The sequence below is a fragment of the Daldinia decipiens genome (assembly GCF_022478715.1).
Source record: "Daldinia decipiens strain CBS 113046 unplaced genomic scaffold F4813scaffold_8, whole genome shotgun sequence".
Classification (NCBI taxonomy): Eukaryota; Fungi; Ascomycota; class Sordariomycetes; order Xylariales; family Hypoxylaceae; genus Daldinia; species Daldinia decipiens.
The window spans coordinates 1,001,881-1,014,277 of record NW_026054551.1 but is presented as its reverse complement, the minus strand read 5'-3'; the positions used below and the strand labels follow the sequence as shown (position 1 = coordinate 1,014,277).

General features: G+C 48.6%; 2 protein-coding genes across 2 annotated transcripts; one reads left to right on the top strand and one right to left on the bottom strand.

The window, feature by feature from the left end:
- Positions 1-2: 2 nt before the first annotated feature.
- Positions 3-1,240, top strand: F4813DRAFT_352702 (uncharacterized protein). Its single transcript, XM_049242544.1, has 3 exons — positions 3-178; positions 236-301; positions 371-1,240. Exons 1-3 carry the CDS (start codon positions 104-106, stop codon positions 947-949), a joined length of 720 nt encoding a protein of 239 aa, XP_049101946.1. The 5' UTR covers positions 3-103; the 3' UTR covers positions 950-1,240.
- Positions 1,241-3,231: 1,991 nt separating this feature from the next.
- On the bottom strand, positions 3,232-11,873 carry F4813DRAFT_401478 (uncharacterized protein; the record flags this gene model as incomplete). The annotated part of the gene is made up of 12 exons (XM_049248410.1): positions 3,232-4,395; positions 4,489-8,052; positions 8,126-9,104; positions 9,188-9,338; positions 9,415-10,213; positions 10,267-10,352; positions 10,421-10,491; positions 10,572-10,662; positions 10,719-11,061; positions 11,127-11,398; positions 11,455-11,599; positions 11,658-11,873. 12 exons carry the CDS (start codon positions 11,871-11,873, stop codon positions 3,232-3,234), a joined length of 7,881 nt encoding a protein of 2,626 aa, XP_049101945.1.
- Positions 11,874-12,397: the final 524 nt, after the last annotated feature.

Here is a 12,397-nt window from a genome sequence, read left to right as displayed (position 1 = left end):
TATTGAATTAAATACAGATATGCGAAATCGTTGATTTTGTATGGGAAATGGGTGGCCCCCACTAGGGTGGCCCCAGTAAGGGTGGTTTGACTTATACGCCATAATGATGAAAAGGGGAGCCCCTAAGCCGGGAGACAACCTTGGCTGCCAACTCATACTCGACTCCTTCGGCTTCATGGTAAATAATATACAGGTCTTGGGTCTGAGGATTGAACTTAGCTAACAGACTTGACAGTTCAGGCTTCTCATAAGAGGTGAAATCGACGACTTTTTCATGCGACCTGACTGGGAGAATGCACTCGTGAGCTTCTTCGCCCAATACAAGACCCGAAAGCCAATTCTCGTCGAGATATCTAAGATCATCCACCAGTCGACGATGCTTGCTGACGTCGTAAGACGCTTCGCAAAGATCCGCAAGATCCCTGAGCACCTACAAGACTTGCGTGTTCTTGAAGCGCTCTCTATAACTCTTAACGACGTAGGGGAAAATTTCCGCGCGCTCGACCGAAAAACCGTACAGCCTCTATTGCAGAGCAAGACTATTTACGAAGAAGACGACCTGGGATCGCCTTTTGGCACGAGTTACATGTTTCCGAACGGCGTAACTGCATTGCATTTCACTAACGTAGCCTCCTTTAACATCGTGATCAATACGCTTAGACAAGAGTTGAATACGATGTTAGATATCAACGACCCGAGTCTGAAAGCCGAATGTCTCGAATGGAGCAGACAGATCTGGAAGTCTTGTCGATATACCTTGTCTTTGAAACCGCTTTGCTCGGCGTTGTTCAGCAGGCACATATGTGTATCATATATGTTTGCAGGGCCTCCTGACCGAGCTTACCTTCTTGACGTCTTGGAAGAAACCGACAGCTGTCGACAACATTCTGCCAGAAGGTGGACGGAGTCAGCTGTGTTCTCGCAATATAATAGCCTCCTAGGACGATGATCTGGGGAAAGGTGATATATGTGCTCAATTATGAGGAGGATCAACTATGGCTTGGCCTAATTCGGTTCGGAATACCACCCAGGAAATTCAACTAGTACTATTATGAGAGAAAATCTCTGTACCTCGGAATAATGATGTATATATTCAAAGAATTCGTGTGTTCAACGTCGACCGTTTGAAGGATCACTCTATCCACTCTTTCTTGATATGTAATATCAACGTACCATGCTATGATTGCGAATCCTCAATGATAACAATCCTCGTAAATGAAACCACAATAGTTTATTTTATATATAGAACTCTAGGAGTCAGAGTCACTGACTTCAACCAAGTTTCATTAACTAATACTTATATATTGAAGGTTGTTGTTGATTTATTAGCACAGAGTTCCTTTAATCAAGCGGAGAACCTGATTGTAATATTAATACGGTATTCTTACACTCCATGTCTGCAGTGCTCACGTCCAATACATGTCTATTATTGGCGTATATGAACCAGACTGCCATATCTCAATGCCATGCCATCTTCCCATAATATCATGTACGACTTTATCCAATGAGTGTTGAGATGCACGCCTATCAAAACTGCGTTTCTTATCATTGGTAGTTTAGTAGCCCCTATACAGGCTAACCCGTTCAATAGAAGTTATTCCTTGGATTGGAAGTCTTGTCCGACTTGGTTACCATCGTGGCACTCGTCGTTAAGATGTGCCAACTTACTAGTGCCTCTTGATTGGAATCATCCGGAAAGGGGAAACATTAGGGGGCGAGCAAACGAACTAGCTAGGCGGATCATATGGGACGCAACTTGGATCACAATACATACACGGAGCTATTTCACAATTCCATTTGATCGATGATGCTGTGTCACTAACCGACGGCACCTCAGCCGCCCCGGTCAACAGCAACTCGGCCGCATTCGCAGGACTGGACGCGTAACGACAATGCAGCCGAATACGTCAATACCAGCTCATACATACATAGTGTACGGTCCAATTACCCCAACTACCCTGCATTGGATGGTCCGGCAATGCCCGGATCCCGGGTCATACGTAGAATATCAATCCCTGGGACTGGTAGCCTACCGAAGATCCTCATGGACGAAGCTATGTAGGTTAGGTATGTATGTATTTGCGATTTCGCTACACCGCTTCCCCGCGAGGCATGCAGCTAAGAGAGGACAGCGGCAAGGATAAAATGATATGTATTGGTCTTGAAGAATGCCGGCGGACACTCCACTTACGGGTAGGTAGGGGGATGCTCCCGGAGGAGAAACGAGTTCGGTGGTCGAAAGATATGTGCATTTCCAACATGACTTTTCTACATAGGTTAACTAACCTGTAATCTTGAATTCTTAAAGTCAGGGGTAGACATTTAAAGTTGCATAACTGGGCCCTACAAGGCTTAGTTTACTTGGAAGCCCATGTCAAATATGCATAACTGTCGATGATATAGGTTAGGTCATTGGATAATCCCTACTTACGGCTATTGGCTTATGTATTGTTCATCGTTTTCGTTTAAGAAAACCTACAATAGATATTGTGCTATTTTATGTGTATACATTCTTCTCTTTCGTTAACGCTGAATGGCAGTTTTCTAAATATAAACTGCTAAAGGGCTTTCTTTAACTAGGTAGTTATTATATTATGCACCTTAGAACTCCCAAAGAATCATCACAACTCTCCCGTTGTCGGGGCTACTTACCTAATTGTTTAGGTTACCTATGTATAATAATTGAACGCGTTTTGGAACTTAATACTGTGTCTCTTCTTTGGGTATGCATATCGCTTCTTTGCCAGTCCCGCTCGACTGTTGATCCGGGTATTCACAGTAAGGAATCCTATAGGTTATTATTTAAAGCAATAGCTATAGTTAACTATACCTAATTCTTCATAATGGTGTGTTTTCTCGGTCTGAGGTAACTTGTCAAAGCGTTTAAGCCACCGGTCCTGATCCCGATAGGACGGGTTAGGTATCAGATGTAGAACCCGCCAGACGCTTTGACCTTCACTATTGAGACCCCTATTGGTTGATCCATGGGTGTTACAAAGGCTATGTGCATTCGTATGCCGTCATGTGATCTTGGCCTCCTCACCTCGCGTCTTCACCGTTTCTTAAGTACCATAATATATTCATAATATCTTCTTAGATACTATAACACTATAACACATGGAATATAGAGAAAATAGAGAAAAGAAAATTTTCATATTGGCATTGTTGACATTGTTGACATTATCATTCCATTCGTTTCCAAACCCAAACCTGATTCATTCTGTAACTACCTTATCCAACCGTGCTCTTCGCTACAACCGTTTCAGCAATGCCCGCGATGGATACCCCGCCCATAATCTCAAATACACCCACCGGGGCGCTGAATTCTCTGTTAATCCAGTTCCTCACTTGTACAGCCATGAGTGAATCAACACCATATGCCGATAGTGGCTTGCTCGGTTCGACGTCCTCGGGTGCTATAGACATAGCCCGAGCTAATTTGGACGCCAGCGTTTTCAATACAACCTGAATACGCTCTTCTGAATCTTTCGCCTGATTAAAGAGGGCCGCCGCTTGCTGGTCGGGGGCTAAGTTGCTGCTTGTACTCGTGTTGTCTGCACCCGAACCGGAGCCCACCAGGTACGAAAAAGCAGCGTACAGTGGCTGGTCTAGAATAGCTGCTGGCGTTCGACCCTGGGCAAGGGCATCGGCAGGCGTGCGTAGACCGAACAGAACCTGACTTATTGGGAGTGGGTTAGTTGGGTCGCATCCCAGTGTTAGCAGGGCAAACAGCTCGGTATCATCGGTCTGTTGCATGTCATCAGCTTCTTGACGTTGGCGTTGGTATTCGCCAATTTCAGAGATCTGCCCAACATTGCGCATCCAGCCGAGGTCGATCGACAGAGCTCTTTGACCATTAGCCCTACGGTAGGCGGCGAGCGTATCCTGGAACGAACAACCGCCGGCGTAGTTGGAACTTGCCAATTGACCATTGATACCGGCAAGAGAGGAGAGGAGGATGAAAAAGTCCATATCCGGGGGTAAGAGACGGTGCAGATTCCACGACGTCTGTACCTTAGAGCGGATCGGAAGCTTCCACTGCTCATACGTCATGCTATTCTGGAATATAGCATCTTGGAGGACGACAGTAGCGTTGATGCACCCTTTGATGGGTGGCATAGTGTGGGAGCACTCCTCTAGCACATAAGCCAAGCTGATTTCTGATGACACGTCGCACCTTGGGGCGTAGACATTAACACCACGCGCCCTCAACTCGGCCACCGTCTCCGCAGCGGCCTTGGACTTGGCACCAGATCTGGAAGGGATAATTAGATGCTTGGCTCCTCTGTCCACCATCCACCGAGTAATTGCTCGACCTACACCACCAGATCCACCGGCGATCAGGTACGACGCATTTTCGTCAAATCTCCACGAACGCTGTTCTTTTATAAATTGCTGTTATGTGCACATGTTAGCCTGACATTCGATATATTGGGAGCGTGGCTGTTGTCAATTCCTTGACAATAGGCCTTCTGGTGGTTAACTTACTGGAACTACCTTCTCAGGTGTTGGGCGAATGACTATTCGGCCAATCTCCCCGCCATCCTGCAGCTGCTCGAAAGCTTGTTTAATATCGCTCACTTCGAACACGCGCAACGGCTGAGGGTACTGGATATTACCCTCGCCTAGCAGCTGCACTGTGCTTTCGAGCAGCTTAGCTGTAGTTCTCGGTTTCAAGCGTGTAATATCGACCACTGAGAAGGTGATATTCTTGGCAAATAGCACCATAGGTAGCGTGGTATTCGCCGTCATGTTGCCGCGACCGATCTCGAGGAAATGTCCATTGGGAGCTATGCATTCACATGAAGCCTGCAATTCATCGCTGCCCGCCAGTGAGTTCCAGACAATATCGACGCCATATCCCCGTGTGGCGCGCATTACTCCTTTCGCGAATAGGGCGCTTTGACCGTAGAAGATGCGGTTTTCGGGAATATTATACGTTTTCACCAGGAATTTCTTCGCTTCGGGTGATGATGCAGTAGCAAAGATGTCGGCGCCTTGCTTCTTAGCAACCTGAATGGCTAGCTGGCCCATGCTACCTGCGGCTGAGTGGATAAGAATCTTGTCACCTTGTTGTATTCTGGCGATATCGACAAGAGCATGGTATGCCACCATACCAGGAGCGAGTATAGAGGTAACAAGTTCGAATGATAGCGAATCGGGTAGTTTGAATACGCTTGTTTCCAAAGAGCGAGGGAACTTGCGCATGCAACCGGGCTTCACCATGCAGACACGATCTCCGGGCTGGAATAGGGTACAAGCACGACCGACCCGAGTGACAACACCAGCACAATCAGCTCCCAACGACTCCTGGCTGCCTTCTTGGTTCCCAAGCGCCGCCTGAACATCTTGGTCACTCAACCCCCAAACCTTGGCCTCGATCTCAACCTCATAGGGAGCGATGTCAGCCCCATATTCAGTGTCTAGGACAAATTGTAAAGAGTCGAGATTGTTGCCGCCATTTGCTGAGAGCTGCACGGCAGGTGCCTCGGCCCAGGGCTTGTGTTGTAGTTTAGGGAAGAGAAGGGATCGCATCGTGTCGTTTCCTTCTACATCTTCGACGGCCCGACCTGTTAGAAGCAAACTGTCTCTGACGATATACTCGAGCTCTTTAGACGACGACTCAAAGGAAGCCCGGAAAGCCTTTGCAATGAAAGAAGAGCATTTCGTCGCGTCTGCCTCATTTTCGATAGCTATGGTCACAATTTGACTATCAGGTTGTTCAGCTCGAACAGAGCGAACGAAGCCCTGTAGGAAGCTATGGTCAGGATACTGTGCGTCACTAGTGTTTGTCGCTGTGGCCCAGAGTAGTCTAGGTGCCCGCCCAATTATTGTCTTGAGGCACATAAAGCCCTCTGCGGAAAGGCTTGTAAGCAAAGGTCTGTTATTCACTTCAGCAAGGCAGACGACAATATCATCCCCGGTTACACCCTCTAGCTCATTAGAAAGCTCGTTCAAGGCAAATGCACAGATAGTTGCTTGCCGGTCACCTTTAGGGTTAATGCTACTAAGCACTGCATCCGCCAACCGTTTTTGGCCATCGTCAGGCTGTTGCGTGTCTGTGACGAGAATAAGGCGACCGGACTTTGGTATTGACTGGGTGGTGTCTTTAGCTTCTACCGCTGTAGACACGATAGTGCTCATCACATGACACACGTCGCTCTGGTAGTCGCGCATGATCAGATCGTTCCCAGAGAAGCCATTGGCTCGTAAGCACTTGTCCCAAATATCCTCGGGTACAGCTGGAGAATGAGGACGCCAAGCCTCACGAGCAACCCAGAAGCCAGGTACTAGACCAGCCATGAAATTGATAATAATCTCAGCTGGGTTGATAACCTCGATTAGCACGAGACGACCACCCGGTTTGAGGGCCCTGCGTATGTGGCGGATGGCGCGCTCTAAGTCGGGGGTAGCGTGCACAACGCTAGCGGCAAAAATCAAGTCGTAAGATTCTGGCTCAAACCCTTGGGTGGCGGGATCGTAGTCCATGTCGAAGGTCTTGAAATTCATGCGACTCTGAAGCTGAGGCCAGCGTCTACCCGCCCGCTCGAAGAAAGCAGGTGAAATATCCGTGTATGTGTAGTGGGCAAAACTGGGCGCACCAAGTCGTTTCTCCCGCTCCTGTAACATCTTCAACACGTGTCCAGTCATACCTCCCGTCCCGGCGCCGACCTCCATGATACGAAGCGCTGGGTTCTCGTGTGAAGCTATGTCCAACAAGGCGGCAAACCGGCCATCGTTGCAGAGGTCTTGGAACAGGTCGGCGTAAAAACTGTCAGCTAGCCCGGAGCCGAATACGACCTGGAGCGGGTCTATCTCTCCCTCCAGCATATCTATAATTTTGCGCGCACAAGCCGTGTACAGCTTCCACGATGGAAGGACAGTCTCGACTTCGCATAGTCGGTCCTCGAGCTCAGCATCCCTGATTTTCTCTATTTCTTCCTGCTGTGACGGTGGCAGGCCCTTGACGTGGTGCTCCATCCATTCGACATGACGGCGTAGGCTGTCAGGCACCTTGGAATAGTTCAAACTTTTAAGAGCATGACCAACAACTAGGTCTAATGTAGAACGCATTTTGGAGTAGCTCGACACGAGGATGGTTTCGTCCCTTGGAAAGTTATTAGCACCGCATACAAGTGCTAGTTGCTCTCGGTCTAGCAGGTTCATCTGAGGTTTCCAGTCGACATTGTATAGTATCTTCTTCTCTTTGCCTCCCGTGTCGGTAGACATGGCTACCGTCTTAGCCTCCCCTATGGTGCACAAAACGGTCCCATCGTCAGCTAGAGCAGCTAGACTGCCCTGCTCTCCGTGACCGACAGCTTGCCACCCACTCAAAGTAGACGTCGATGCGGCCATCCACCGGACCCAGCTTGTTTTTGGGTGCTGCCAACCAACACCCGAGAACCAAGCATTCGATAGGCGCTTGGGAACATTGAGGGTTGGTTGCTGGCCCCCGCTGACTCGTAGAGCCATAAAACCTGCGTCAAGCACAACCGGATGAACCAAACTACGAGTCTGGTATTTCGGTTTAGAAACATCAACGCGCGTGAGTGCCTTCGCCTTTCCATCCCAACGAACGTCCTGGGTCTGCTGAAACCATTCTCCGAATTGGAATCCCAAGTCGGCGGCTTCGCGGATCATGACTTGCGAATCTAAAGGTCGGTCGCAGTCATCCACTGCGTCGCTATATTGGATTCGAATGCTTTCATCGGCCAGCATTCTTTCCCTGGTATCTATCTCTGACGAATCACGGAATCCAACTTGAATACTTGCCCGGAAGGACTCGGTCCATTGGCCACGCGTATACGAGTAAATCGTTGTGTCGAACCACGCCGATGCGTCCTTCTCGCTCGCTTGCCTTTTTCTCGGCCGCAAATGGAATTGCGTTTCCGTACGATCTTCCCAGTCTTCCGGTACAATGATAACACTTATAAATTCGGCTTTTTCAAAGAGGTAACCTGTTACGACGCGATTCGAGGGTATCATATGCTGTACAGCTTCTATGGCCATGACAAGCATCCCTGCCGCTGGGAACAGCACTGTTCCACCAACCTAATCCCGAAATTGTCAGCAATAGCACAGATTGGACAACACTTTTCTCTCTGAAATTTAAAGGGTGACATACCTTATGATGCCCAATCCAAGGAGATGTTTCCACGCTCCAAAAATTCCTCCAGCGAGGCTCCAGGGGATTCCAATCCGATACGCGTACTCCGAGAAGTTCTCCTTGAACGGGCTCGCGGAGTCTATAATCTCGGCAGACGCGCGATTCAGCCCAGTATCTTTGCGAATGGTTAAAGGGGTATTCAGGACAGTCAACAAGAAAAGGCAATTTCTTCTGAGTTGTCTGTTGGTTGGCTGTCGTTATCGAAACGTCATGTCCGAAGCTGTACAGCTGCCCTACTAGTTCTAACATGGTCCGAATAGCCGGCTGAGACCTGTGCAGAGGACTGAAGTAGCGTATCTTGGCATTGTCGCCTTTCTTACCTAGAGTGTCTTGTACCGGCCGACGCAGGGCAGGATGAGGGCCAACCTCAATCAGGTCCGTAACCTTCATATTCGGCAATTCCTGCGCTAGAACATTTATAGCGTCAGCAAACCGGACCGTACGCACCATGTTGTCAACCCAGTACTGTGCTGTAGCTAATACGGTCGGAATAACCGCGTCTCCTGTAACCGACGAGATCATGAGAATTTGAGCCGGAGCTTTATTTTGACGGTCTACGCCCTCGAGGTTTCCCATCAGCGAGCGATACTCGTCGGCGATGGCTTGCATCGAGCTTGAATGATACGCAACTCCAGTCTTAAGCTTTTGCGCAAAGACACCATCCTGGTCGGCTTGTGCTTTGATCAAGTCAATATCCGCTTCACGGCCCGATAGCGTGCAGTTAAAGGGACTATTAACACAAGCAACGCAAATCGAGTCGCCAATACCCGCTGTCTTGATCTTCTTCGTATATTCTGGCACTTCATCCTCTGCCAAGTTGATGGACATCATGGCACCTGGGCTATTAGAGTTGGCATCCTTAAGTTTCCCGGCGAGCTGTCCTCTGTAGTAGGCGACTTTGCAGGCAGACTGCAAAGACAAAGCACCGATAGCGTATCTGTTTGTCTCAATCAAGTCAGTCCGACTATCCTTCTCAATGCTGCTAATCCAAAGCAATATACGGATTCAGGGGTCACATACGCTGCAGGAATTTCGCCTGAAGAGTGGCCAACCACGGCTCGGGGCCTAATTCCGAAACTGTCGAGCAATTCTACCAGAGCAATTTGGACCGCCGTAGACAATGGCTGACTATATTCAGGCTTGTTAATGTTCGCGCTGGAGCGTAGCTCATCTGTCAAAATTGGAAGAGGGTCAGTTTTATTGCACTTTCACGGTTTTATCGAGTTTGGCATGGCTGTTCTCCTTACCGAAAATCGACCATTTGCATCCTAAGCTTCCATAAATACCATCGATATTGCGTAACGTCTCCGTAAATACTGGATACTGGATTAGATCCCAACCCATATCGACGTACTGTGCCCCCTGGCCGGTAAACACAAAGCCTAGCTCCGCCTGGGATGCGCTTCGTACAGGCTTTGAGAATGATAATTTCGTCCCGGCTTGGCCCTCCTGTTCGTCTATGGCGAATGTTCTCCACAACATCTGGCTTCGCCGGACAGCCAGCGTATAGGCTAAGCGATCAATCTTGGTCGATTTTCCGGAGATATTCTCATAGAATGTCTGATAAGACTCCATCATACGCTTGGCAGCCTTTTCGTCGGCGGCTGACCACACTAGTAATTTAGGCAGGCCAGTATCAAGTATGGGCGTCACAGGGCTATTCAACAAGGAATCTATGCCGTTGATGGGAATTGTTCCGTTGAAATAGTTTGTCCCATTCGTGTAATCCGCCCCATTACCATTGATAGGTTTGTTGATAAGGACTGTTTCACTGATATCGGTAACGTCGTTGGCATAGATAATACCGTTACCGTTGGTGTGGACTTTTCCGTTTCCTAACCAATTTGCAGCACCACGTATGTCATCTTCTTCTAATGTACCCCCAGGAATAGAAGTAGTATGGTGATTGCCAGTCAGGTTGTAATGTTGTAGGTAATGGAGTGCATCATCTAGAATAACATGCGTATTAGCACCCCCAAACCCGAATGAGTTGACCGATATCCGGCGCAGGCCTGAGCTCGGCCAAGCTATTTTTTGAGTAGGAACCTTCAATTATCTGGTCAGCATACAAATATCTCCCCAGTCTCAAAAATACGCACAGCAGTATGGTAGAAGTCGGGATCGATGGCGGGGTTCATCTTTTCGAAGAGAGGGTTAGGAGGGATTACGCCCTTCTCTAGGATTACTACGAATGTTATTAGTTTTCGGGTTCTGTCAGAAGGCAGATAGGGGCCGTAGGAGAGAGAGACTTACAGATCGATTTTACGATTCCAGCGAGGCCGCTGGCCCCTTCCAGGTGTCCAACTGTCGCCTTTACGCTACCACTATTGTAGTCTTTTAGTAAAAACGTCCAGATAAGTGAGGAAATAAGCATAAGGTTAGTTCGGAGCTTCAATCCACATACACGTAAAGAGGCTCTTCGGCCGATCGATATTCCCGGAAGACCCGACCTAGGGCTTTCATTTCAATCGGGTCACCAACAGGCGTACCCGTCCCTAGTGTTTTCTACGTTAGAATCTTCATCTGAGTGACGGCAAATGTATTTACTCACCGTGGGCTTCTACATAACGGGTCTGGTCAAAGGGTAAATTGGCCTGTTGATACACATGACGAATCAAGTCTTCCTGTGCTTGGGAACTGGGCTGGGTCAGTATTGGTGTATACCCATCTTGGTTCGAGCCTGTCGATCGGATGACAGCACGGATCATATCTCCGTCCCGAACTGCGGACAATACAGGTTTAAGCACAAGGGCAATAACGCCCTCTCCTCTTGCGTATCCATTTGCGCGGTGATCGAAACTGTAGCATACACCGTCCGGAGACAAGAAATTCTGGTCAGATAATAATTGGACGATTGCTGGATCGAGAAGAAAATTGGCGCTAGTAACGAGAGCCTTTTAGATGTAATTATTTAGCTCGGAGTATAGCGTTGGCCTAGAAGGATAGGAGTGACACTTACACATTCTGCGTCGCCGCTCTGAATAGCTTTGCACGCTATATCAACAGCTGCCAAACCACTCGAACATGCCGTATTAACATGAATACTAGGACCGTGTAGGTCAAAATACCAGCTAACACGATTTGCAATTATAGAAGCGACTAGGCTCCCGGTAAGGGCCGTGCGCTCGATGTTATCGGGATCCACGGTTACCATTCTAGTGTAGTCTTCTAACATGGAGGCGGAGAAAACTGCCGTGCGCGACCCCCTGATCTTCTCGGCCGGGATTCCAGCTGCAGAGATCGTAGTCAGTTCATGCCGGTCCCGTAAACTTGCATTATGCCCTTACCATTTTCAAATGCCCGGTAGGATGCCTCCAGGGTCCACCGCTGCATTGGATCCATGGATGCCGCCTCCTTCGCCGTGACGGAGAAGAACGGGGCGTCGAAAACCCCCACATCGGTATTGAGGAAATGCCCGCCTCGGCCTTGGAACTATTGCGATTGATAAGCCTCCGGCACGGCGGCTACCCGGACTAGACACGAAGCTTACCTTATGGCGCGGGTTGTCCAAGAAAGAACCGGTCTTTACACGCGACTCTGGCCATTCTGTCATCAAGTTCCGTCTATTCTCCAGAATATTCCAGAACGTAGCGTCGTCGTCGGCATCCTGGGGTAGCTTAAAGGAAAGGCCCACGATAGCAATATCCCCGGATCCAGCCGACTCCGACAACGATCGAGCGCTTGATGTGTCTGTGTGTTCCGCCATGTTACCGCACGCGCATTAGTATTAGGATATTAGAAAGGCGGTATGAGATTGTAGCCTGCAACCTATTCGAAATAAAAATGATGCAGGACGTTGATGATTTCATATAGAGTAACAAAACGTCATTCAGCCGTGTCAACATCAAAAGGCCTGGCCTACCTTCACCTTTTACTATCGCAGAACTCAGTAGAACTCACCGCTTCTTTGGCCATAAATATACACGAATTCCGAGCCCTTCCCAGTCCCCTGGCTAGGGACGTCCATTCAGGGTTTGACGTACATAGCGTACGTGAAAAGATGACCAACATTTTGGGGGTGCTGTCTAGGTTACCTTGACACGCTATAGATCAGTGGAGCTATAATAGGGATGCTGTACTTTTTTCGTACTAGAATCGTCTATATTGGCCTTAGATGAATCCCTCTAAATGCAGGGCCCCCGCAGCTCGGAAAGTTGGACAAGTTTGCCATGATCTCGGCGCGCAAGTGGCGTAAAAACTGATGACCCAGAATACACTAGATGCATTGTT

What these genes read in the sequence shown, in the direction of transcription:
- F4813DRAFT_352702 (XM_049242544.1), top strand. Translation starts at nt 104, where the DNA reads ATGATGAAAAGGGGAGCCCCTAAGCCGGGAGACAACCTTGGCTGCCAA. An exon ending in TCGACTCCTTCGGCTTCATG is followed by an intron (nt 179 to 235) that starts GTAAATAATATA and finishes CAGACTTGACAG; the next exon opens with TTCAGGCTTCTCATAAGAGG. An exon ending in CTGACTGGGAGAATGCACTC is followed by an intron (nt 302 to 370) that starts GTGAGCTTCTTC and finishes ATCATCCACCAG; the next exon opens with TCGACGATGCTTGCTGACGT.